This window comes from Coregonus lavaretus, assembly GCF_964263955.1.
Source record: "Coregonus lavaretus genome assembly, chromosome: 35".
Classification (NCBI taxonomy): Eukaryota; Metazoa; Chordata; class Actinopteri; order Salmoniformes; family Salmonidae; genus Coregonus; species Coregonus lavaretus.
Genome location: NC_140022.1, coordinates 17,517,268 through 17,544,376, shown reverse-complemented (window position 1 = coordinate 17,544,376; position 27,109 = coordinate 17,517,268). Strand labels below are relative to the sequence as shown.

At 44.6% G+C, this 27,109-nt stretch overlaps 1 protein-coding gene across 1 annotated transcript in view; it reads left to right on the top strand.

Annotated features, from left to right (window-relative positions):
* LOC311109884 (centrobin-like) overlaps window positions 1-26,811 on the top strand; it is a gene marked incomplete at its 3' end in the record, with an annotated part of 38,326 nt that extends 11,515 nt beyond the window's left edge. The window contains exons 6-21 of the mRNA XM_084152897.1: window positions 35-164; window positions 440-556; window positions 736-852; window positions 1,079-1,177; window positions 1,251-1,475; window positions 1,761-1,928; window positions 2,051-2,157; window positions 7,348-7,452; window positions 7,543-7,684; window positions 7,894-8,065; window positions 8,534-8,734; window positions 10,423-10,640; window positions 24,217-24,271; window positions 24,374-24,484; window positions 24,580-24,679; window positions 26,643-26,811. Of these exons, the coding sequence (XP_084009023.1) occupies window positions 35-164; window positions 440-556; window positions 736-852; window positions 1,079-1,177; window positions 1,251-1,475; window positions 1,761-1,928; window positions 2,051-2,157; window positions 7,348-7,452; window positions 7,543-7,684; window positions 7,894-8,065; window positions 8,534-8,734; window positions 10,423-10,640; window positions 24,217-24,271; window positions 24,374-24,484; window positions 24,580-24,679; window positions 26,643-26,811 (2,236 nt within the window). The remainder of the gene's footprint in view (window positions 1-34; window positions 165-439; window positions 557-735; window positions 853-1,078; window positions 1,178-1,250; window positions 1,476-1,760; window positions 1,929-2,050; window positions 2,158-7,347; window positions 7,453-7,542; window positions 7,685-7,893; window positions 8,066-8,533; window positions 8,735-10,422; window positions 10,641-24,216; window positions 24,272-24,373; window positions 24,485-24,579; window positions 24,680-26,642) is intronic.
* Window positions 26,812-27,109: the final 298 nt, after the last annotated feature.

Below are 27,109 nucleotides of genomic sequence, written 5' to 3'. Positions count from 1 at the left end.
AAACAAATTGCACTTTTCTTATTCTCTTCTCCAGTGGTGGGGTAGGAGGTATAGAGGAGTTGTTCCCGCTGTATTCTTCTCGTCTGCGTTCTGACGGTGTCTTCTCCTCCCCGGAAACCACTGTCCTGAGGGAGAGCCTAGACAGGGAGAGGACCAGCCGCAAGGTACACCCACACGCGCACACTGGTCCTGGTATGACCTTCTAACTCCTGAGGATCAGCCCTGCTTTAGCCTGCTCTAGCCTGGTCTTAGTGCTGGCCAGTGTCTAACCCCTCTCTCTGTAGCAGTATGAGGGGCAGATGTGTGTGTGAGGGGCAGATGCTGCCTTGTGTGTAACTGTGTGTCTATAGCAGTGTGTGGTGCAGGTGTGTGTGTCTGTAGTAGGGTTGTCATGGTACCACTATCACAATACTGGTATCGTGACAAGCCTAGTCTGTAGCAGTGTGAGGGGCAGGTGCTGGTGTTGCAGAGTAAGGCTCTGGAGCTGCAGCAACGGTTGGCTCTCGCTATGTCAGCTGACCGGAAGAAGGACATCATGATCGAGCAGCTGGATAAGGTGTGGACACACCTTACACTCATACACACTCTTGCTCTCTCACTTCGCTAGCTCTCTTTCTCTCATACACGCAAATCTTCTGGATGGGTGTTATCTATATGGTGAAAATATCAGAGGCCAAGGTGGAGCTTTGTGTCTATCTGTCTGTCTGTGTCTGTCTGTCTGTGTCTGTCTATCAGACCCTGGCTAAGGTGGTTGAAGGCTGGAGGAAACATGAGCAGGAGAAGAGTGAGGGAGTGAAGAGACTACAGCAGGAGAAGGAGCTGGCGGAGAGACGACATACACAGCAGCAAGAGGTAGCACAAACACAGTATTTATGTGCCTACACAGATTTACAATTTTGCTGCCTTGAATCCATAGCTCTGTTTGAATTTGACAGTGGTTACATTTCCACACCACCATCCCACATCTTTATGCCAAACCAAGTGGCGGGACTGACATTGGCTGTTGTTGTCATCATATATACACAGGACTCACAGATTTCACTGTGTGTGTGTGTGTGCGTGCATGTGTGTTTTCCAGAGCCTTGCTCAATTAGAGCAGTCTCTGGCTCAGGTTGCTGAGGCGCTGGAGCAAGAAAAGAAACACTCTGATGAACTACAGAGAACCAACAGACAGCTGGTGAGTAACACACACACAGTCACATTCTCTCGCACTATCATTTACACACATCTGACTGTGTGTGTGTGTGTAGGAGCTGCGGCTGGTGGAGTTGGAAGGGTCTCTGTGTGACTGTAGGCGTGAGTGTGAGCGCGTGTGTGTGGAGCGTAACAAGGTGTGTGTGGAGCGAGACGGGCTGCATCTACAGGCCCAGGAAGCCCAGGCTGCTCTGACCTGCCTCCAGGAGCAAACAGCCAATGAGAGAAGATCGCTGGAGGACCAGACAGTCCAGCTAGCCAATCAACTGCAAGAGGAGAGGGTGGGTTTGTCTCTCTTGTCCAACATTTTGGAATGTTCATTTAAATCATTCAACTGAAATTGTTACTAAGTAACATCTTTGCCGCAAACGGAAGCCTTGTTGAAAGCTCCTCTGGTCTCTTATTTAGCAACTAACAGCAGTCTCTAACTAGCATTTCTGTGTATGAAGCGTACCTAATGGAATCAGATGTCGTTTAAGTAACTCAAAGCATCCTGAATTGGAGTTAATTCCAAAATTCTGACTTGACCCCATCCTGTGTGTGTGCGTGCATGCGTTTGTGTGTAGGAGTGCAAGCAGCAAGAGGAGCAGCATTTGGTGGAGGTAAGACAGGAGTTGGAGGAGGTGAGAGGAGAGTTGGCCAAAGTGAGGGGGAGACTGCTACAGCTGGAGGAGGAGGAAGTAGACTCGCGGCGAGAGAGGGACACGGAGCGCATGGACTGGGCTCTGGAACAGGTACATGTCTGTTTGTGTGTCTGTGTGTTTACAAGATCTTATGACTGTCTGGAGGTTTGTTTACAAAATTGTGTGTGTGTGTGTGTGTGTGTGTGTGTGTGTGTGTGTGTGTGTGTGTGTAGGCCCGGTTTGAAGCCCAGCGTTCTCAGTTGGAAGTAAAGCTGAAACAGGAGACTGAGAGACTGTCAGCTTTACAGCAGGAACACATTGCCCTGAAAGAACAGCAGAGGTACACACACACACACACACACACACACATACAAACGCCACTAGGGGGCGATAAAGTTCTAGACCACTGTTATTCTACCCACAAGCAACCATACAAGGCCCTCCCTCGTCCGCCATTCGGCAAATCAGATCATGACTCCGTACTCCTGCTTCCTGTTTACAAGCAGAAACTCAAACAGGAAGTATCCATGACTCGCTCCGTTGAGAAATGGTCACCAGAATCAGAAATATGCTACAGGACTGCTTTGCTAACGCTGATTGGAATATGTTTAGAGACTCCGCCGATAACATTGACGAGCTAACCACCTCTGTTACAGGCTTCATTAGGAAATGCATCGGTGACGTTGTCCCCACGGTGAGAGTTCGCTGCTTCCCCAATCAAAAGCAGAGGGATTAACACCAAGTTTGGCGCTGAACTAAAGGACAGGGCTAATGCACACAGAGCTATCGTAGACAACCCAAAGGCTACGGCCATGGACAGGAATAAGTACAAGAAGTCCCGCTATGACCTCCGCAGAGTCATCAAACAAGCAGGACAATATAGGAATAAGGTGGAATCATATTACACAGGCCCTGTCGCATGTGGCAGGGGCTACAGTCCATTACGGATTACAAAGGAAGACCCAACCGTGATCTGCCCAACGATGCCTCTCTACCAAACGAACTCAATGCAATTTATACACATGCTTTGACAACAACAACTTTGTGTCGGGTGTGAGGGCCTTCACCGACCCAGAGGATTGGGTGATCTCGCTCTCCGAGGTCGACATGAGAAAGATCTTCAATCAGGTCAACACCCGCAATGCCGTGGGGCCCGACGGTATTCCAGGGCATGTTCTCAGACAGTTGGCAGGTATATTCACGGTCATTCTCAACCTCTCCTTGTCCCAGTCTGAAATCCCCACATGTTTTAAGATGACCACCATCATTCCTGTCCCCAAGAACTCTAAGGCTTCATGCAACACTCACTTCTGTAATCATGAAGTGCTTTGAGAAGCTGGTTATAGCACACATTAACTCCACCATCCCAGACACCCTAGACCCACTCCAATTTGCATACCGCTTCAACAGATCCATAGATGATGGAATCTCAATTGCTCTCCACACTGCCCTCACCCACGTAGATAAGTGGAATACCTATGTGAGAATGCTGTTCATTGACTACAGCTCAGGGTTCAACACCATTGTCCCCTCCAAGCTTGTCACCAAGCGTAGGACTCTGGGTCCGAACACCTCCCTCTGCAACTGGATTCTGGACTTCCTGACGGGCCGACCTCAGGTGGTGAGGGAAGGCAACATCAACTCCGCCATGCTAACCCTCAACACAGGGGCCCCACAGGGGTGTGTGCTTAGTTCCCTCCTGTACTCCCTGTTCACCCATGATTGCGTGGCCACGCACGACTCCAACACCATCATCAACTTTGCTGACGACACAACGGTGGTAGGCCTAATCACCGGCGACGATGAGTCAGCCTACAGGGAGGAGGTCAGTGACCTGGCAGTGTGGCGCCAGACAGAGCATATGAGTGGAGCGGGAGCGAGCGTGGAGCGTGAGCGGACGGATTTTGACAGAGCGCAGAGCGGCATTTTTAAAAGGACGGAGCGTCGCTCTATGTCCCGCTCCAATTTCGCTCGCTCACACCACGAGTCTGAAGCATGCTCAAGCCTGACCCAGAATCCATCTGTTTAATTTAATTTGTGTCGTCCATGAATTTGTATTTTATAGAGCGAGAGGAGCAGCAGCAGCAACAAGAGAAAAGGGTTGAGGAATTCAAAAGTTTATTCACTGCACGTAAAGGCCCAACCATAACAAGGGAGAGAAAAAGAGAGCTGGATGTAGCATTTTTTAAAATGATTTTCATGGACTATGAACCGCTGAGTAAAGGAGAACGCGAAGGGATGCAACACTTCGCCAGCGTAGCTCAACCGGGCTACACCCCCCCAAGAAACTATGATAAATTAGTACTTTACTTTGTCAAATTTACATCTGAGATGCCCCATTCACATGCTTCAGCTGGCGATCAAAAACGCCGTTAACAAGCACGACAACATTAATAGGCTGTTAGTGAAAGTCGGGCACCTGGTGAAAAGTGTACGCAAGAGCACAGAGGAAACCGACCAATTAGGTGTCCGCCCCACAAATGCCTGCGCCATTCGATGGAGCAGCCAGCTGCGGATGATTCAGTCGTTCATCCGGTTGTTCCAAAAATACCCGTTATGGTAAAACAAACTCAAGTCTAATGTTGCTAACATCACCCTGAATCAAGTACGGCAGCTGACACACCTTGTCAGTGTGCTGACACCACTAGCAGACCTCACAGACAAAATGCAGAAGGAGCTGGGGAACCTGGGGATGTTCCTCCCTGCTGTCACAGAAATCAAATCCCTGCTCACCGATTACACTCACGCTGCACTTCCAATGGGCATCGCTGCTTTTGCAGAAACATTGGCAAACAACGTGTCAATTCGCTATGCAATATACTATACTGATTAACATCTCATTTTAGCGTCAGTGTTAGATCCCCGTTTCAAGACAGAATGGATAATCCGAGATGAGTCTGTATGCAACAAATTCGGGGAGATAAAGTAAGGCTGTGGTTTAAGCTAAAAGTGAAATACATGCAGATTTTGTTCCTTATTTGGAGTGAGCGGGGGGCGATTTGAGTGGAGCGCGATGCAAACTGCGTTGAGCGCTGAGCGATAATGAGCGGACTGGCCTGATGTGGCTTTGAGCGGGGGGAGCGGAGGGGTGAACAGCTCCGTGAGCGAGGAGCTGAGATTCTCACCGCTCCACTCCGCTCATATGCTCTGGCGCCAGAGCAACAACCTCTCCCTCAACGTCAGTAAGACCAAGGAGCTGATCGTGGACTACAGGAAACGTAGTAGTCCACATCGACAGGGTTGCAGTGGAGCAGGTCGAGAGCTTCAAGTTCCTCATTGTCCAAATCACTAAAGGCTTAAAACACACGTGCACAGTCATGAAGAAGGCGCGTGAAAAAGTTTGGCATGGGCCCTCAAATCCTGAAAAAGTTCCACAGCTATACCATTGAGTATCTTGACTGGCTGCATCACTGCCTGGTATGGCAATAGCACCGCCCTTGATCACATGGCACTACAGAGGGTTGTACGTACAGCCCAGTACATCACTGGGGGCGAGCTCCCTGCCATCCAGGACATCTACAGTGCCTTTGGAAAGTATTCAGACCCCTTGACTTTTTCCAGATTTTGTTACGTTACAGCCTTAATCTAAAATGGATAAAATAAATCCTTTAGCAATCTACACACAATACCCCATAATGACAAAGTGAAAACACATTTTTGCTAATTTATTAAAAATAAAAAACAAATACCTTATTTGAAGAAGTATTCAGACCCTTTGCTATGAGACTTGAAATTGAGCTCAGGTGCATCCTGTTTCCATTGATCATCTATGAGATGTTTCTACAACTTGATTGGAGTCCACCTGTGGTATATCCAACTGATTGGACATGATTTGGAAAGGCCCACACCTGTCTATATAAGGTCCCACAGTTGACAGAGCATTTCAGGGCAAAAACCAAGCCATGAGGTCGAAGGAATTGTCCGTAGAGCTCCGAGACAGGATTGTGTCGAGGCACAGGTCTGGGGAAGGGTACCAAAAAATGTCTGCAGCATTGAAGGTCACCAAGAACACAGTGGCCTCCATCTTTCTTAAATGGAAAAAGTTTGGAGCCACCAAGACTCTTCCTAGAGCTGGCCGCCCGGCCAAACTGAGCAATCGGGAGAAACAGCCGGCTTGGAGTTTGCCAAAAGGCACCTAAAGACTCTCAGCCCATGAGAAACAAGATTCTCTGGTCAGATGAAACCAAGATTAAACTCTTTGGCTTGAATGCCAAGCGTTAGGTCTGTAGGAAACCTGTCACCATCCCTACAGTGAAGCATGGTGGTGGCAGCATCATGCTGTGGGGATGTTTTCCAGCGGCAGGGACTGGGAGACTAGTCAGGATCGAGACAAAGATGAACGGAGCAAAGTACAGAGTGATCCTTGATGAAAACCTGCTCAGGACCTCAGACTTGGGCTTAGGTTCACCTTCCAACAGGACAACGTCCCTAAGCACACAACCAAGACAATGCAGGAGTGGCTTTGGGACAAGTCTCTGAATGTCCTTGTGTGGCCCAGCCAGAGCCCGGACTTGAACCCGATTTGAACATCTTTGGAGAGACCTGAAAATAGCTGTGCAGCAATGCTCCCCATCCAACCTGACAGAGCTTGAGAGGATCTGCAGAGAAGAATGGGAGAAACTCCCCAAATACAGGTGTGCCTAACTTGTAGCGTCATACCCAAGAAGACTCAAGGATGTAATCGCTGCGACAAAGTACTGAGTAAAGGGTCTGAATACATGTATAAATGTGATATTTATTAATTTTTATAAATTAGTAAAAATGTCTAAACCTGTTTTTCCTTCGTCATTATGGGGTATTGTGTGTAGATTGATGAGGGGGAAAAAACAATGTAATCCAGTTTAGAATAAGGTTGTAACAATGTGGAAAAAGTCAAGGGGTCTGAATACTTTCTGAAGTCGGTGTGGAAGGAAGGGCCGGGAAATCATTAAAGACTCTAACCACGCAAACCATAGACTATTCTCTCTGCTTCCGCACAGCAAGAGGTACTGGTGCATCAAGTCAGACACCAACAGGCTCTTGAACAGCTTCTATCCCCAAGAAATATGATTGATAAATAGCTACACAGACTATCTTTTATTGACTTTTTATTTTTGCACTCTCTATGCACACTCACGATCAGCTGTCCGTCCTGTCTCCCTGTAGCGCTCACTTAGGCACCTCACAGTACTGTGTTTCCCAATTAATGAACAAGGAAGGGCCGGGAAATCATTAAAGACTCTAACCACGCAAACCATAGACTATTCTCTCTGCTGTTTAAACTCTTTACAATGAAGATCTGTGAAGTTATTTGGATTTTTACTAATTATCTTTGAAAGACAGTGTCCTGAAAAGGGATGTTTATTTTTGTTGCCGAGTTTAGTACGCTTACTTACTTATTGTGTTCTTCATATTTCTTCTTATTTCATTGTGATTGCATTGTTGGGTTTTGAGTTTGCAAGAAAGGCATTTCGCTGTACTTGAGCATGTGACATTGAAACTTGAACACACACACACTTCAACAGTGTTTGACGTGTGTCTGTGTTTTCAGGAAGCAGCTGCTGGACCTGAGTGCTCGCCATGAGAGAGAACTTTTCTCCCAGTTACAGCAACACCAGCAGCACACACTCACACTCACCCAGGACTACCAGACCAGGTAACACACACACACACACGCAAAGTTTATCACACCAGTTTGGTTTGTGCATTTGTAATGGTTTCTGCCCATTTTGTGTGTGTGTGTCAGGCTGGCCCACTCCAAGCAGCAGTCTGTTTTGTTGGAGGAGAGCAGGAGGAGGCTCGAAGTGCAGAGAGAGGAGCTTGTGAGCAGACTGCAGAGTTTACTACGCTCCCATTGGACAGAAGCGCTGAGACTGCTCAGCACACAGGTACACATACTCACACTCAAACACAGTGTTTCCACACAGATTATTTCTGTCACTTCTTGTTGTTAAGAGAGATACTGACTTGCACTTTTGCTTTCTGCCTCTGCTAATGTTGGTTTGGTGTAGCAAAACCAACATTTGCTATCATCCGTTTTTTCAATGGTCAAGGCACAGCCTTCTGAGCCAGCCAGCAGAGTGTGTTTGTTTTGCAGGCAGAAGGGTCTTCTCTTCCTTCGCTGTGGGACGAGCCCAAAGACTGGATGAACCAACATCTACTACAGAAACCATCTAGTTCACACATTACAGCACAGTACAGAGCTGCAGCTCACACGCACATGGTGCAGAGAGAGCAGGAGGGGGAGGAAGTTGCTCGCTTGGCACAAGGTAATCAATAGTAACCTTTTATGTTTTAAACCACTCTGCTTAAACTCACTGATTGGACCGTTCATCCTGAAAGTGCTAGCTTCTCAAACTTTTGAACGGTGCCAGAGATCAAGCACTGATTCTCTATTCCCAAGAATACGGTGTTGATGTCTGGCTTGTGAGACTACATTCAAGTCAAACATTGTATGCTGAAAAAACGCATGTAAACAACACATTCAAGGTAAATGGTGGCAAATCCACAAGCCCCCACTGCCATCCTTTTTGTTAGTCACTTATTTAGCGATTTCTAAGCTCAAAAATAATTTACCAAATGTGCTCATTAAACATTATTATTGTGGTTCGCACCGGCCCGAAAGTTTGTATAATGGTTGCACTGTAGAGTCCTGCAGTGTCTCAGTTGAGAGAAGTGCATTCTCTATTGTTATCATATTTTTGTTAGTATAATAATTATTATATTTGTTTCACCAGACGCTCAAGCAGTGGTCCTCCGACTCTCCAGAGAGAGGGGGGGATTAAGTGGCGAGGGCGAAGCAAGAGCGATAACAGAGGGAAGAGAGAGAGGATGGGGGAGAGGGGCAGGAGGAGAAGAGAGTGGAATCCTCAGTGTGCTGAACCACACTCTCTCCTTCAACCCTCTGGAGCCACAACTAGACACCACCAACATGACAGGTACACACACACACACACTTGTGAACACCGCACACACACGCCCAGCTAGAAACCACCAACATGACGGTAGGGCTGGGAATTGCCAGGGACCTCACGATATGATATTATCACAATGCTTTGGTGCCGATACAATATGTGTTGTGATTCTCACGATTTTATATGTATTGCGAATCGAAACTGTGATTTTATTGCAATTCGATGTTCCAAACATTGCTCATCATATGTCTGCTGCCGAGGGACAAAAGAGAGACATGAGAAAACAAGTTTTGATCAGTCATGGAAATAAAAGTGCTGAAAACAAATTGGCTCCCTATTTAAAAAGATGGAGATCAAGCGATGAAAGAAAAGTTTTGGTGCACGTACAGCCAACTAGCACAAAAATAATATTGTGATTATAGTCCAAACGATACGATATATCGTCAAAAATAATATCCTTATATATAACTTTTTGTTCTTCTATCCTCGTGGAGACCTCAAATTAATTTATATAAAAAATCCTATTTACCCGAACCTGTAACCCAAACCCTAAACCTAACCCCTTACCCTAATTGTAACCCTAACCCTAATTGGAACCCTAAACCTAACCCCTGAGCTTAAAATAGCATTTGTCCTCATGGGGACGTGGGAAATGTCCCCACGAGGGAGAATATTTATTGTGGGAACTTTTGGGGATTTTAGGTCCCCACAAGGATAGAAGAACCAAACACACACAAACACACACACACACACACACACACACACACACACACACACACACACACACACACACACACAGCTAGAAGCCACCAACCTGACAAGAACTCAGGGGTGTGTGTGTACGTATATTGTGTGTAGGTATTGTGTGTTGGTGGCACCTTAATTGGGAAGGATGGGCTCGTGGTAATAGCTGGAGTGGGATAGGTGGAATGGTATTCAACACATCAAACACATGGTTTCCACGTGTTTGATTCCATTCGCTTCGTTCCAGCCGTCCTCCCCTCAGCAGCTTCCATTGGTAGGTATTGCACTCTCACACTCGGGTGTGTGTGACAAGACTGTGCAGTAGCCTAATAGTCATCTCATCTCAAATCCGTTAATGTTGGAATTGGATTTATGCAGTCTCCCTGAATCCTTCTGCCACCAGAGCCAGAAATATATACAGTAATGCCAACACACTCTTACACACACTAATACACTCTTAACACACAGTAATACACATGCACACGCTATCACAATTTTGTCTGCCCTTATCCTTCTGCTACCAGAGCCAAATAATTTTTTCTTTTCTTTTTTAGTCATTTAGCAGACGCTCTTATCCAGAGCGACTTACAGTTAGTGAGTGCATACATTATTTTATTATTATTATTATTTATTACTTTTTTCAAACCCACAACCCTGGCGTTGCAAGTGCCATGCTCTACCAACTGAGCTACATCCCTGCCGGACATTCCCTCCCCTACCCTGGACGACGCTGGGCCAATTGTGCGCCGCCCCATGGGTCTCCCGGTCGCGGCTGGCTACGACAGCGCTTGGATATACACTTACACTAACACACAATGACACACACTAACACAATTGTCTTTTCTGCAACCTGAGTTAAATATATAATAAAGCTGCCCTGAGTGTGACCATGGTGAAATGTATACATCCTGGGTTAATCTCTCTCACACAGCTAAATATACTCACCACTTTTCTGTGTGTTTGTGTAGCAGGACTTGAGGAGTTGTGTGACAGAGGGGGAGATCTGAGGGGATGGGTGTCGGAGGAGGATGAGGGAGAAAGACTGAGAGCTGGAAGTGGAGAGAGGCAACAGTGGGCGGAGAGGGGTTCCAGCCTCAACTCTGACCCCAGACCTAACTCTGACCCCAGCCCCAGCCCTAACTTTGACCCCGAAAGGAGGAGTGAACTACAGTACTATGTCTCCATGGTGGGCACCTCTCTCTCTCTGTGACACACACAAACACTCACACACTGTCTATATTCTCTTTCCTTTCACTTACACACAGTTCTCTCAAACTGAACTATGGTTGAATATTTCCCAAGTATTTTACAAATGTTCCATCCTGAGAATTAATCATTTTTCTCCCGGTATTTCCTGCCAAAATTGGAAGTGTCATTCTAAAGCATATAAATATGTCTGGATTTGATTAGAGCTTTGATTCAAGCCTGATGCTGATCCATACATTAACCTGTTAAACTCTGGTGGCATTTTCTAAACAACGCATAATATTGTATACTACCCTCATAAAGCACATTTTGGTTTTAAAACTGTCTTACAACCCCATGCTTAGTACTGTTAGAAAGGTAAGAATTGTGTGATTCAGGTGAAGGTGTCAGAAACATTGTGACTACTACAGAGGCCAAGATGCAGCAGACCAAAAAGAAACATACATTTACTTCTTTTGTAAATGTGGGTTCCCCACAATTGTCTCCATGTTGGGGAATAAGATATTTTAAAAGTCTAGGTTTGAGATACAATAAGTCACCAATTACTGTTCCAAAAGGAAAAATATTTTAAAGAGGGATTTTTTTTTCTCTGATCTTATAACTAACGGAGGTGCTCGAAACGTTCAAATTCCCATTGAAACACAGCCATTATTTAAGTGCAGGGCTTGTGCAACGCTCCATACCTTTACAGGAATGAGATAGATATTTACAGTGGGGAAAAAAAGTATTTAGTCAGCCACTAATTGTGCAAATTCTCCAACTTAAAAAGAGGAGAGGCCTGTAATTTTCATCATAGGTACACGTCAACTATGACAGACAAATTGAGAATTTTTTTATTAATCTATTAGGCCCTAATCTATGGATTTCACATGACTGGGAATATAGGTATGCATATGTTGGTCACAGATACCTTCAAAAAAGGTCAGTATCTGGTGTGACCACCATTTGCCTCATGCAGCGTGACACATCTCCTTTACGAAGAGTTGGTCAGGCTGTTGATTGTGGCCTGTGGAATGTTGTCTAGCTCCTCTTCAATGGCTGTGCTGGATATTGGCGGGAACTGGAACACGCTATCGTACACGTCGATCCAGAGCACCCAAACATGATCAATGGGTGACATGTCTGTTGAGTATTCAGGCCATGGAAGAACTGACATTTTCAGCTTCCAGGAACAGATCCTTGTGACATGGGGCCGTGCAGTGTCACGCTGAAACATAAGGTGATGGCAGCGGATGAATGGCACGACAATGGACCTGAGGATCTCATCACAGTATCTGTGCATTCAAATTGCCAATTGATAAAATGCAGTTGTGTTCGTTGTCCGTAGCTTATGCCTGCCCGTACCATAACCCCACCGCCACCATGGGGCACTCTATTCACAACGTTGACATCAGCAAACTGCTCGCCCACATGACGCTGTCTGCCATCTGCCCGGTACAGTTAAAACCGGGATTCATCTGTGAAGAGCATACTTCTCCAGTGGCCATTGAAGGGATGCATTTTCCCACTGAAGTCTGTTACAGCGCCTAACTGCAGTCCGATCAAGACTCTGTTGAGGACGACGAGCACGCAGATGAGCTTCCCTGAGACGGTTTTTGACAGTTTGTGCAGAAATTCTTCAGTTGTACAAACCCAGTTTCATCAGCTGTCCTGGTGACTGGTCTCAGAAGACCCCGCAGGTGAAGGAGCCGGAGGTCCTGGGCTGTCGTGGTTACACGTGGTCCGTGGTTGAGGCCGGTTGGACGCACTGCCAAATTCTCTAAAACGATGCTTATGGTAGATAAATGAACATTAAATTATCTGGCAACAGCGCTGGTGGACATTCTTGCAGTCAGCATGCCAATTGCATGCTCCATCAGAATTTGAGATATCTGTGGCATTGTGTTGTGTGACAAAACTGCTAATTTTAGAGTGGCATTTTATTGTTCCGAGCACAAGGTGCACCTGTGTAATGATCATGCTGTTTAATCAGCTTCTTGATATGCCACACCTGTCAGGTGGATGCATTATCTTGGCAAATGAGAAATCCTCACTAATAGGGATGTAAACAAATTTGTGCACAAAATTTGAGAGAAATAATATTTTTGTGTGTATGGACAATTTCTTGGGTCTTTTATTTCAGCTCATGTTTCATGAGACCAACACTTTGCATATTGTGTTTATATTTTTGTTTAGTGTACATATGAGGAAAAAGCTGAAGTCTCCATTGATGTAAATGTATCCTCTGTCTGATTCCCAGTTCTTCCACTAGATACAATGAGGGAAAAAAGTATTTGATCCCCTGCTGATTTTGTACGTTTGCCCACTGACAAAGAAATGATCAGTCTATAATTTTAATGGTAGGTTTATTTGAACAGTGAGAGACAGAATAACAACAAAAATATCCAGAAAAACGCATGATAAAAATGTTATAAATTGATTTGCGTTTTAATGAGGGAAATAAGTATTTGACCCCCTCTCAATCAGAAAGATTTGTGGCTCCCAGGTGTCTTTTATACAGGTAACGAGCTGAGATTAGGAGCACACTCTTAAAGGGAGTGCTCCTAATCTGTTTGTTACCTGTATAAAAGACACCTGTCCAAAGAAGCAATCAATCAATCAGATTCCAAACTCTCCACCATGGCCAAGACCAAATACCTCTCCAAGGATGTCAGGGACAAGATTGTAGACCTACACAAGGCTGGAATGGGCTACAAGACAACAGTTGGTGCGATTATTCGCAAATGGAAGAAACACAAAATAACTGTCATTCTCCCTCTGCCTGGGGCTCCATGCAAGATCTCACCTCGTGCAGTTGCAATGATCATGAGAACGGTGAGGAATCACCCCAGAACTACACGGGAAGATCTTGTCAATGATCTCAAGGCAGCTGGGACCATAGTCACCAAGAAAACAATCGGTAACACAATACGCCGTGAAGGACTGAAATCATGCAGCGCCCGCAAGGTCCCCCTGCTCAAGAAAGCACATATACAGTGGGGGAAAAAAGTATTTAGTCAGCCACCAATTGTGCAAGTTCTCCCACTTAAAAAGATGAGAGAGGCCTGTAATTTTCATCATAGGTACACGTCAACTATGACAGACAAATTGAGGAAAAAAAATCCAGAAAATCACATTGTAGGATTTTTTATTTATTTATTTGCAAATTATGGTGGAAAATAAGTATTTGGTCACCTACAAACAAGCAAGATTTCTGGCTCTCACAGACCTGTAACTTCTTCTTTAAGAGGCTCCTCTGTCCTCCACTCGATACCTGTATTGATGGCACCTGTTTGAACTTGTTATCAGTATAAAAGACACCTGTCCACAACCTCAAACAGTCACACTCCAAACTCCACTATGGCCAATACCAAAGAGCTGTCAAAGGACACCAGAAAAAAAATTGTAGACCTGCACCAGGCTGGGAAGACTGAATCTGCAATAGGTAAGCAGCTTGGTTTGAAGAAATCAACTGTGGGAGCAATTATTAGGAAATGGAAGACATACAAGACCACTGATAATCTCCCTCGATCTGGGGCTCCACGCAAGATCTCACCCCGTGGGGTCAAAATGATCACAAGAACGGTGAGCATAAATCCCAGAACCACACGGGGGGACCTAGTGAATGACCTGCAGAGAGCTGGGACCAAAGTAACAAAGCCTATCATCAGTAACACACTTTGCCGCCAGGGACTCAAATCCTGCAGTGCCAGACGTGTCCCCCTGCTTAAGCCAGTACATGTCCAGGCCTGTCTGAAGTTTGCTAGAGTGCATTTGGATGATCCAGAAGAGGATTGGGAGAATGTCATATGGTCAGATGAAACCAAAATATAACTTTTTGGTAAAAACTCAACTCGTCGTGTTTGGAGGACAAAGAATGCTGAGTTGCATCCAAAGAACACCATACCTACTGTGAGGCATAGGGGTGGAAACATCATGCTTTGGGGCTGTTTTTCTGCAAAGGGACCAGGACGACTGATCCGTGTAAAGGAAAGAATGAATGGGGCCATGTATCGTGAGATTTTGAGTGAAAACCTCCTTCCATCAGCAAGGGCATTGAAGATGAAACGTGGCTGGGTCTTTCAGCATGACAATGATCCCAAACACACCGCCCGGACAATGAAGGAGTGGCTTCGTAAGAAGCTATTCAAGGTCCTGGAGTGGCCTAGCCAGTCTCCAGATCTCAACCCCATAGAAAATCTTTGGAGGGAGTTGAAAGTCCGTGTTGCCCAGCGACAGCCCCAAAACATCACTGCTCTAGAGGAGATCTGCATGGAGGAATGGGCCAAAATACCAGCAACAGTGTGTGAAAACCTTGTGAAGACTTACAGAAAACGTTTGACCTGTGTCATTGCCAACAAAGGGTATATAACAAAGTATTGAGAAACTTTTGTTATTGACCAAAGACTTATTTTCCACCATAATTTTCAAATAAATTCATAAAAAATCCTACAATGTGATTTTCTGGAATTTTTTTTCTCATTTTGTCTGTCATAGTTGACGTGTACCTATGATGACAATTACAGGCCTCATCTTTTTAAGTGGGAAAACTTGCACAATTGGTGGCTGACTAAATACTTTTTTCCCCACTGTATATGCCCGTCTGAAGTTTGCCAATGAACATCTGAATGATTCAGAGGAGAACTGTGTAAAAGTGTTGTGGTCAGATGAGACCAAAATCGAGCTCTTTGGCATCAATTCAACTCGCAGTGTTTGGTGGAGGAGGAATGCTGCTTATGACCCCAAGAACACCATCCCCACCGTCAAACATGGAGGTGGAAACATTATGCTTTGGGGGTGTTTTTCTGCTAAGGGGACAGGACAACTTCACCGCATCAAAGGGACGATGGACGGGGCCATGTACCGTCAAATCTTGGGTGAGAACCTCCTTCCCTCAGCCAGGGCATTGAAAATGGTTCGTGGATGGGTATTCCAGCATAACAAAGACCCAAAACACACGGCCAAGGCAACAAAGGAGTGGCTCAAAAAGGAGCACATTAAGGCCCTGGAGTGGCCTAGCCAGTCTCCAGACGTTAATCCCGTAGAAACTAGCCTCCCGAGTGGCGCAGTGGTCTAAGGCACTGTATCGCAGTGCTAGCTGTGCCACTAGAGATCCTGGTTCGAATCCAGGCTCTGTTGTAGCCGACCGCGACCGGGAGACCCATGGGGTGGCGCACAATTGGTCCAGGGTAGGGGAGGGAATGGCCGGCAGGGATGTAGCTCAGTTGGTAGAGCATGGCATTTGCAACGCCAGGGTTGTGGGTTCGATTCCCACGGCGGGCCAGTATGAAAAAGTACGATCCCCATGTGCAGTTGCAAATCGTAGTCTGGCTTTTTTATGGCGAGTTTGGAGCAGTGGCTTCTTCCTTGCTGAGTGGCCTTTCAGGTTATGTCGGTATAGGACTTGTTTTATTGTGGATATTGTCACGAATGTCGGTGGAATGTGGTAGGCCAGAGTCAAGCGCAGGACACAGAATGAGATGAAGAACCACTTTACTGAGAAGTAAAGAAATACAAGAAAACCCTCCAAAATGACAAAGGAGGAGCAAAACCTGCACACAAAATGACACTCTAACAGTACAATAAACACTCACACCAAACAGTGGACGTGTACAGGTTAAATAGGCAGACAAACTAACATAATGGGGAACAGGTGCGCAACAACAGACAACAATCAAGTGAACATAGAAACATCTAACATAGAGCGGCAGCAGCTAGTACTCCGGTGACGACGAACGCCGAAGCCTGTCCGAGCCAGAAGGAAGGGCAGTCTCGGCAGAATCCGTGACAGATATAGATACTTTTGTACCTGTTTCCTCCAGCATCGTCACAAGGTCCTTTTGCTGTTGTTCTGAGATTGATTTGCACGCGTCTCCTTCCTGAGCGTTATGACTGCTGCGTGGTCCCATGGTGTTTATACTTGCTCCCAAGGATGAACCAGACTTGTGGAGGTGTACACATTTTCTTCTGAGGTCTTGGCTGATTTCTTTTGATTTTCACATGATGTCAAGCAAAGAGGCACTGAGTTTGAAGGTAGGCCTTGAAATACATCCACAGGTACACCTCCAATTGACTCAAATGATGTCAATTAGCCTATCAGAAGCTTCTAAAGCCATGACATCATTTTCTGGAATTTTCCAAGCTGTTTAAAGGCACAGTCAACTTAGTGTATGTAAACGTCTGACCCACTGGAATTGTGATACAGTGAATTATAAGTGAAATAATCTGTCTGTTAACATTTGTTGGAAAAAGTAGATGTCCTAACCGACTTGCCAAAACTATAGTTTGTTAACAAGAAATTTGTGGAGTGGTTGAAAAACGAGTTTTGATGACTCCAACCTAAGTGTATGTAAACTTTCGACTTCAACTGTAGGCTACCGCACATTACGCACAACAGAAAAACATAAAAGCTCTCCCGAGTGGCGCAGTGGTCTAAGGCACTGCATCGCAGTGCTAGCTGTGCCACTAGAGATCCTGGTTCGAATCCAGGCTCTGTCGTAGCCGGCCGCGACCGGGAGACCCATGGGGCGGCGCACAATTGGCCTAGCATCGTCCAGGGTAGGGGAGGGAATGGCCGGCAGGGGATGTAGCTCAGTTGGTAGAGCATGGCGTTTGCAACGCCAGGGTTGTGGGTTCGATAAAATAATGTATGCGCTAACTGTAAGTCGCTCTGGATAAGAGCGTCTGCTAAATGACTAAAATGTAAATGTAAAATAAAACAAGCTCCAGTCGGCTAAACTTTTTGAGTGTGGACTGTATTACTATACTGTATTTTATTATACTGTATTGTATGGACTCAAATTACGCATCTCGTTCAAACCATGAAGCTGGGAGAGAACATGCGATGCTGGTGCAGGACATGCGTTACAATTATAGGCTAGTGAATTTGAGTTACATTTTTTAATATATTTAATATTTTACATTTTTATAATTAGTAGGCTGACGCATGTACATTTAATAATATTTCCCCTAATGTTGTGCGACGTGCATATAAGCCTACCTCCTCTTTCTCTCTCTATTGTTGCTTCATTTCTTCCTCGTTATATTAAATACGTTTTGCTGTCCTTACCTTGATCATTGGAATGACATGCTTTAATAATATAGGACTAGAATAAGATTATGGGTCTGAATAAATAATTATTATAGCCTACTGCCATGACGTGTTCCCTCTTCTTTAAAACTCCCCATGAGTTCTATAGGCTGCTAGGCTTGGGTGGCATCCAGATTGTCATATCGTCATATTGATCTTGTGCCATACCAGGATATTCTGTAATACAGGCACTGAACACAGGGGACGCTGTTTTCAAACCCCACTGATACTCTGTTATGTAAAGATTAGCAATGCTAACAAGTACATGTAAAACCCATAGAGAATGCTACTAACTTAGCAATCGAAATGCATTTAGCACATGTTAGACAGTTAACTTAATAGTTTAAAGATTTCAAGCTGGCAAACATTTAGTTGTGAATTAAATATTGTAATTAGATCACCTGGCACATGCTGCACAACCGTGAGTGACTCACAAGACTCCCGTCTCTCGTCGTTGTGTGCTTGTAAACAAACACCACGTGACTTCAAAGAAATAGTTTAAACGGTATTGACGGTATTGAAAAAAACATCCCGTGGCTTTTTCCAAATACCCCGGTATATGGTATACCATCCATGCCTAGCTGCTGCATTTAACATTCAGCAAACGAGCTTGTATTCCTTTTCAAATAGTCTATTAGTATAAGAAATGCAACAACATCAAAATTCCAGCAAGTTATTCTATGGGACTCCAAGAGCTAAGCAGCATTTTTTAAGGAGAGAGGCCAGTGGAGTGCAGGTGCTTATTGCGCAAAAGGCTATAAGTTAGAAGCTTACGCATAACACATCCTTTATTTGCTAAATATATGGCTAATACTGCATTGAATGTGTTACCTAAAAGAGGTAGGCTAGGACATCTATATACAGCTCTGGAAAAAATTAAGAGACCACTGCAAATTTCTCTTAAATAAGCATCTCTACATGTATGACAGCCATTCCAGTGTCTGTTGCATTCCAACACAGGCACACCTCATTCTACTGAATTAGGTACTGATTAGGTGATCACCTGAACCAAATCTTATTTAACGAGGAAAAGTATAAAAACCACTGCTGTGGTCATCACTATCCTATTGCAATAGGACCAGCTGAATGGCAAAAACAGTGCTAATAGTACCTCAAAAGTAATATTAATCAAAACATAACTATTGACCATGCCAAAAGAGTTGAAAAGGAAAGTTTTGAGTGAGGAAAAGAAGGGTTCAATTCTGGCTTTACTGGCAGAGGGATACAGTGAGCGTCAGGTTGCTTCCATCCTTAAAATGTCAAAGACGGCGGTTCATAAGAACAAGGTCAAGCAGCAGACATTGGGGACAACAAAGCTACAGACCTGCAGAGGGCGAAATCAACTCTCTACTGACCGGATGACCGCCAGCTCATTCGAATGTCACTCAACAACCGTAGGATGACATCAAGTGACCTACAAAAATAATGGCAAACGGCAGCTGGGGTGAAGTGCACGGCGAGGACGGTTCGGAACAGGCTCCTAGGGGTAGGGCTGAAGTTGTGCAAAGCTAGAATAAAGCCCTATATCAATGAGAAGCAAAGAGAAGCCAGGCTGAGGTTTGCAAAAGACCGTAAGGATTGCATCGTAGAGGACTGGAGTAAGGTCATCTTCGCTGATGAGTCCAATTTTCACCTTTGCCCAACACCTGGTCGTCTAATGGTCAGATGGAGACCTGGAGAGGCCTACAAGCCACAGTGTCTCGCACCCACTGTGAAATTTGGTGGAGGATCGGTGATGATCTGGGGGTGCTTCAGCATGGCTGGAATCGGGCAGATTTGTCTTTGTGAAGGACGCATGAATCAAGCCACGTACAAGGTTGTCCTGGAAGAAAACTTGCTTCCTTTTGCTCTGACATTGTTCCCCAACTCTGAGGATTGGTTTTTCCAGCAGGACAGTGCGCCTTGCCACACAGCCAGGTCAATCAAGGTGTGGATGGAGGACCACCAGATCAAGACCCTGTCATGGCCAGCTCAATCTCCAGACCTGAACCCCATTGAAAACTTCTGGAATGTGATCAAGAGGAAGATGGTCACAAGCCATCAAACAAAGCCGAGCTGCTTGAATTTTTGCGCCAGGAGTGGCATAAAGTCACCCAACATCAATGTGAAAGACTGGTGGAGAAAGTTGAAATTTGTAATTGAAAATCAGGGTTATTCCACCAAATATTGATTTCTGAACTCTTCCTAAGTTAAAACATTAGTATTGTGTTGTTTAAAAATTAACATGAACTTATTTTCTTTGCATTGTTCGAGGTCTGAGAAAACTGCATTTTTTTTGTTATTTTGACCAGTTGTCATTTTCTGCAAATAAATGCTCTAAATGACAAAAACAATATTTGGAATTTGGGAGAAATGTCAGTAGTTTATAGAATAAAACAAAAATGTTAATTTTACCCAAACACATACCTATAAATAGTAAAACCAGAGAAACTGATAATTTTGCAGTGGTCTCTTATTTTTTTCCAGAGCTGTGTGTGTGTATATATATATATATATAATCCAGAAAATCACATTGTAGGATTTTTTATGAATTTATTTGCAAATTATGGTGGAAAATACATTTTTGGTCAATAACAAAAGTTTCTCAATACTTTGTTATATACCCTTTGTTGACAATGACACAGGTCAAACGTTTTCTGTAAGTCTTCACAAGGTTTTCACACACTGTTGCTGGTATTTTGGCCCATTCCTCCATGCAGATCTCCTCTAGAGCAGTGATGTTTTGGGGCTGTCGCTGGGCAACACGGACTTTCAACTCCCTCCAAAGATTTTCTATGGGGTTGAGATCTGGAGACTGGCTAGGCCACTCCAGGACCTTGAAATGCTTCTTACGAAGCCACTCCTTCTTTGCCCGGGCGGTGTGTTTGGGATCATTGTCATGCTGAAATACCCAGCCACGTTTCATCTTCAATGCCCTTGCTGATGGAAGGAGGTTTTCACTCAAAATCTCACGATACATGGCCCCATTCATTCTTTCCTTTACACGGATCAGTCGTCCTGGTCCCTTTGCAGAAAAACAGCCCCAAAGCATGATGTTTCCACCCCCATGCTTCACAGTAGGTATGGTGTTCTTTGGATGCAACTCAGCATTCTTTGTCCTCCAAACACGACGAGTTGAGTTTTTACCAAAAAGTTATATTTTGGTTTCATCTGACCATATGACATTCTCCCAATCCTCTTCTGCATCATCCAAATGCACTCTAGAAAACTTCAGACGGGCCTGGACATGTACTGGCTTAAGCAGGGGGACACGTCTGGCACTGCAGGATTTGAGTCCCTGGCGGTGTAGTGTGTTACTGATGATAGGCTTTGTTACTTTGGTCCCAGCTCTCTGCAGGTCATTCACTAGGTCCCCCCGTGTGGTTCTGGGATTTTTGCTCACCGTTCTTATGATCATTTTGACCCCACGGGGTGAGATCTTGCGTGGAGCCCCAGATCGAGGGAGATTATCAGTGGTCTTGTATGTCTTCCATTTCCTAATAATTGCTCCCACAGTTGATTTCTTCAAACCAAGCTGCTTACCTATTGCAGATTCAGTCTTCCCAGCCTGGTGCAGGTCTACAATTTTTTTTCTGGTGTCCTTTGACAGCTCTTTGGTCTTGGCCATAGTGGAGTTTGGAGTGTGACTGTTTGAGGTTGTGGACAGGTGTCTTTTATACTGATAACAAGTTCAAACAGGTGCCATTAATACAGGTAACGAGGGGAGGACAGAGGAGCCTCTTAAAGAAGAAGTTACAGGTCTGTTAGAGCCAGAAATCTTGCTTGTTTGTAGATGACCAAATACTTATTTTCCACCATAATTTGCAAATAAATTCATTAAAAATCCTACAATGTGATCTTCTGGATTTTTTTTCCAATATTTGTCTGTCATAGTTGACGTGTACCTATGATGAAAATTACAGGCCTCTCTCATCTTTTTAAGTGGGAAAACTTGCACAATTGGTGGCTGACTAAATACTTTTTTCCCCCACTGTATATATATTATTATTAAAAACAGAAATACCTTATTTACGTAAGTATTCAGACTCTTTGCTATGGGACTCGAAATTGAGCTCAGGAGCATCCTGTTTCCATTGATCATCCTTGAGATGTTTCTACAACTTGGAGTCCACCTGTGGTAAATTTAAATTGATTGGACATAATTTGGAAAGGCACACACCTGTCTATATAAGGTCCCACAGTTGACAGTGCATGTCAGAGCAAAAACCAAGCCATGAGGTCGAAGGAATTGTCTGTAGAGCTCCGAGACAGGATTGTGTCGAGGCACAGATCTGGGCAAGGGTACCAAAAAATGTTTACAGCATTGAAGAAGCTTGGAACCACCAAGACTCTTCCTAGAGCTGGCCGCCCGGCCAAACTGAGCAATCAGGGGAGAAGGGCCTTGGTCAGGGAGGTGACCAAGAACCCGATGGTCCCTCTGACAGAGCTCCAGAGTTCCTCTGTGGAGATGGGAGAACCTTCCAGAAGGACAACCATCTCTGCAGCACTCCACCAATCAGGGCATTACGGCAGAGTCGTCAGACAGAATCCACTCCTCAGTAAAAGGCACATGACAGCCCCTAAAGGACTCTCAGACCATGAGAAACAAGATTCTCTGGTCTGATGAAACCAAGATTGAACTATTTGGCCTGAATGTCTGGAGGAAACCTGGCACCATCCCTACGGTGAAGCATGGTGGTGGCAGGATCATGCTGTGGGGATGTTTTTCAGCGGCAGGGACTGGGAGACTCGTCAGGATCGAGGCAAAGATGAACAAAGTACAGAGAGATCCTTGATAAAAACCTGCTCCAGAGCGCTCAGGACCTCAGATTGGGATGAAGGTTCACCTTCCAACAGGATAAAGACCCTAAGCACACAGCCAAGACAACTCAGGAGTGGCTTCGGGACAAGTCTCAATGTTATTAAGTGGCCCAGCCAGAGTCCGGACTTGAACCCAATCAAACATCTCTGGAGAGACCTGAAAATAGCTGTCCATCCAGCAACACTCTCCATCCAACCTGACAGAGCTTGAGAGGATCAGCAGAGAAGAATGGGAGAAACTCCCCAAATACAGGTGTGTCAAGCTTGTAGTGTGATTCCCAAGAAGACTCGAAGGCTGTAATCGCTGCCAAAGGTGCTTCAACAAAGTACTGAGTAAAGGGTCTAAATACTTATAAATGTGATATTTCCTGGTTGTTTTAAAAATACATTTGCAAATATTAATACAAAACCGTTTTTGCTTTGTCATTATGGGGTAGTGTGTAGATTGAGAGAACATTATTTAATCAATTTTAATAAGGCTGTAACGTAACAAAATATGGAAAAAGTCAAGGGGTCTGAATACTTTCCAAAAATCTAATTGTATTTGTCTCATGCGCCGAATACAATAGGTGTAGACCTTACAGTGAAATACTTACTTACAAACCCTTAACCAACAATGCAGTTCAAGAAACAGAGTTAAGAAAATATTTACTAAATAAAGTAAAATAAAAAATAAAAATCTTGATTAGATAAGTGTTCAAACCCCTGAGTCAATACATGTTAGAATCACCTTTGGCAGTGATTACAGCTAACAGTCATTCTGGGCAAGTCTAAGAGCTTTCCACACCTGGATTGTGCAACAGTCCCATTATTATTTTCAAAATTATTCAAACTCTGTCAAATTGGTTGTTGATCATTGCTGGTCAACCATTTTTCAGGTCTTGCCATAGATTTCCAAGTCTATTTAAGTCAAAACTGTAACTCGGCCACTCAGGAGCATTCACTTTCTTCTTGGTAAGCAACTCCAGTGTAGATTTGGCCTTGTGTTTTAGGTTATTGTCCTGCTGAAAGGTGAATTCATCTCGGTGTCTGGTGATAAGCACACTGAACCAGGTTTTCCTCTAGGATTTCACCTGTGCTTAGCTCCATTCTGTTTCTTTTTTATCCTAAAAAACTCCTGTTCTTAACGATTACAAGCATACCCATAACAAGATGCTTGAAAATATGGAGAGTGGTACTTAGTAATGTGTTGTATTGGATTTGCCCCAAACATAACACTTTTGTATTCAGGACAAAAAGTTGATTGCTTTGCCACATTTTTTGCAGTATTACTTTAGTGCCTTGTTGCAAACTTGATTTATGTTCTGGAATATTGTTATTCTGTACAATTCTGTCAATTAGGTTAGTATTGTGTAGTAACTACAATGTTGTTGATCCATCCTCAGTTTTCTCCCATCACAGCCATTTAACTGTTTTAAAGTCACCATCGGCTTCATGGTGAAATCCCTGAGTGGTTATTTCCTCTCCGGCAAGGGAATTAGGAAGGACGCCTTTATCTTTGTAGTGACTGGGTGGGTGGGTGGGTGTATTGATACACCATCCAAAGTGTAATTAATAACAAAGGGATATTTCATGTCTACGTTTTTTTTTAATCTACCAATAGGTGCCCTTCTTTGCGAGGCATTGGGAAACCTATGAACTGCCTAGTAAGGGAAACTAATGAGACCCCTCTCTCCATCTGTCTCAGTTATTAGATCGTTCTCCAGGAGAGCCCGTGGAGAGTCCAGCTCAGGACAACACAGGTAACCATGGCAACTAGTAACCTAACATTACAAGGTTCAATTACCTCAAGGGGAGTGAAGCGTTATGTGTGTGCTATTTACCTGGGGTTTGTGTGTGTGTAGGTCTGGGGTCGTCGTGGGACAGTGTGAAGTCTCAGCCTCACGCCCCTCTGGACACCCCCTCCTCCCCTGGAGACAAAACCAGACACCCCACACACACTCCAGCTAACACAGGTGTGCTGCACACACACACATATACAAACACAAAAATAGCCTGGGAATATCTAATTTCAGTTTAAAAACCCTCCTCCGCCCCTGTGTGTGTGCAGGTCTGGTGTCAGCCCAGCTCAGGTCTCTCCTGGCGCAGTTCCCATCCCAGCCTGACAGGGAAGCGCTCTCTCTGCAGTTGCTGTCTATGCTGACCCATGGGTAAACCACAGACACACACCCCCTATGAACCTACCTGTCCACAACAAACATTTAACAAGCTGTACTTTAGAATGTTATTGGAACTCAGTGCATTCAGACTGCAGTCTATTGTGAGTGTTGTGTGTGTATTAAGGTTTGTGTTTCGTATTGTCTATTTTTTATTTACCTTAATTTAATCAGGGAGTCACCATTGAGACCAGTGTCTCTTACGAGGGAGCTCTGCATATACAGTGGGGAGAACAAGTATTTGATACACTGCCGATTTTGCAGGTTTTCCTACTTACAAAGCATACAGAGGTCTGTAATTTCTATCATATGTACACTTCAACTGTGAGAGACGGAATCTAAAACAAAAATCCAGAAAATCACATTGTATGATTTTTAAGTAATTAATTTGCATTTTATTGCATGACATAAGTATTTGATACATCAGAAAAACAGAACTTCATATTTGGTACAGAAACCTTTGTTTGCAATTACAGAGATCATACGTTTCCTGTAGGTCTTGACCAGGTTTGCACACACTGCAGCAGGGATTTTGGCCCACTCCTCCATACAGACCTTCTCCAGATCCTTCAGGATTCGGTGCTGTCGCTGGGCAATACGGACTTTCAGCTCCCTCCAAATATTTTCTATTGGGTTCAGGTCTGGAGACTGGCTAGGCCACTCCAGGACCTTGAGATGCTTCTTACGGAGCCACTCCTTAGTTGCCCTGGCTGTGTGTTTCGGGTCGTTGTCATGCTGGAAGACCCAGCCATGACCCATCTTCAATGCTCTTACTGAGGGAAGGAGGTTGTTGGCCAAGATCTCGCGATACATGGCCCCATCCATCCTCCCCTCAATACGGTGCAGTCGTCCTGTCCCCTTTGCAGAAAAACATCCCCAAAGAATGATGTTTCAACCTCCATGCTTCACGGTTGGGATGGTGTTCTTGGGGTTGTACTCATCCTTATTCTTCCTCTAAACACGGCGAGTGGAGTTTAGACCAAAAAGCTCTATTTTTGTCTCATCAGACCACATGACCTTCTCCCATTCCTCCTCTGGATCATCCAGATGGTCATTGGCAAACTTCAGACGGGCCTGGACATGCGCTGGCTTGAGCGGGGGGACCTTGCGTGCACTGCAGGATTTTAATCCATGACAGCGTAGTGTGTTACTAATGGTTTTCTTTGAGACTGTGGTCCCAGCTCTCTTCAGGTCATTGACCAGGTCCTGCCGTGTAGTTCTGGGCTGATCCCTCACCTTCCTCATGATCATTGATGCCCCACGAGGTGAGATCTTGCATGGAGCCCCAGATCGAGGGTGATTGACCGTCATCTTGAACTTCTTCCAAATTCTAATAATTGCGCCAACAGTTGTTGCCTTCTCACCAAGCTGCTTGCCTATTGTCCTGTAGCCCATCCCAGCCTTGTGCAGGTCTACACTTTTATCCCTGATGTCCTCACACAGCTCTCTGGTCTTGGCCATTGTGGAGAGGTTGGAGTCTGTTTGATTGAGTGTGTGGACAGGTGTCTTTTATACAGGTAACGAGTTCAAACAGGTGCAGTTAATACAGGTAATGAGTGGAGAACAGGAGGGCTTCTTAAAGAAAAACTAACAGGTCTGTGAGAGCCGGAATTCTTACTGGTTGGTAGGTGATCAAATACTTATGTCATCCAATAAAATGCAAATTAATTACTTAAAAATCATACAATGTGATTTATATTCCATCTCTCACAGTTGAAGTGTACCTATGATAAAAATGACAGACCTCTACATGCTTTGTAAGTAGGAAAACCTGCAAAATCGGCAGTGTATCAAATACTTGTTCTCCCCACTGTACAATTTAATGAAATACATAACAAATAAAATACAGCACAACACATATTGAACAGGCAAACATAAATGTACACAATATTCACAAAACACAGTCAACTAAAACAAACACATTCTTCATTATAAAAATCCTCTCCGGTCTGTATAGGTCTGATGGTGAGTGTGAAGAGAAGCCGAGCCGCCTGAAGAAGATAGACCCACTCCTCCGGAACTCTGGGGTGTCCCGGGTAGCTAGTCAGGGGTCTGGGGTGAGGGGTCAGGTGCCGGGTATGAGGGGCAGAAGGGGGTGGCAAGGAAGGGGGGGAGCGTGGAGATGATGTTTTTTTTTAAGCTGTTTGAATGTTTCACCACATCACATATGTTTGTGACTGTTATTAAAATCCACTTTTTCTACTCATGAGGTTCTGTGTGTATGCTTCACACAAAACTTCAAAGACGTTTGCAAATGAGAGAATAGAAACATTATCTCCCTCGTCCCTCTCTCACTCATATTAGGAAGTGTGTGAGGCCACTTCCTGAGTACGGTCCAGTTTCGACCACTTAAATGTCTGACAATCTCCACTCACTCACTGATCCCTGATGCACTTTCTTGCACACATTGATCCTCTGATCCCA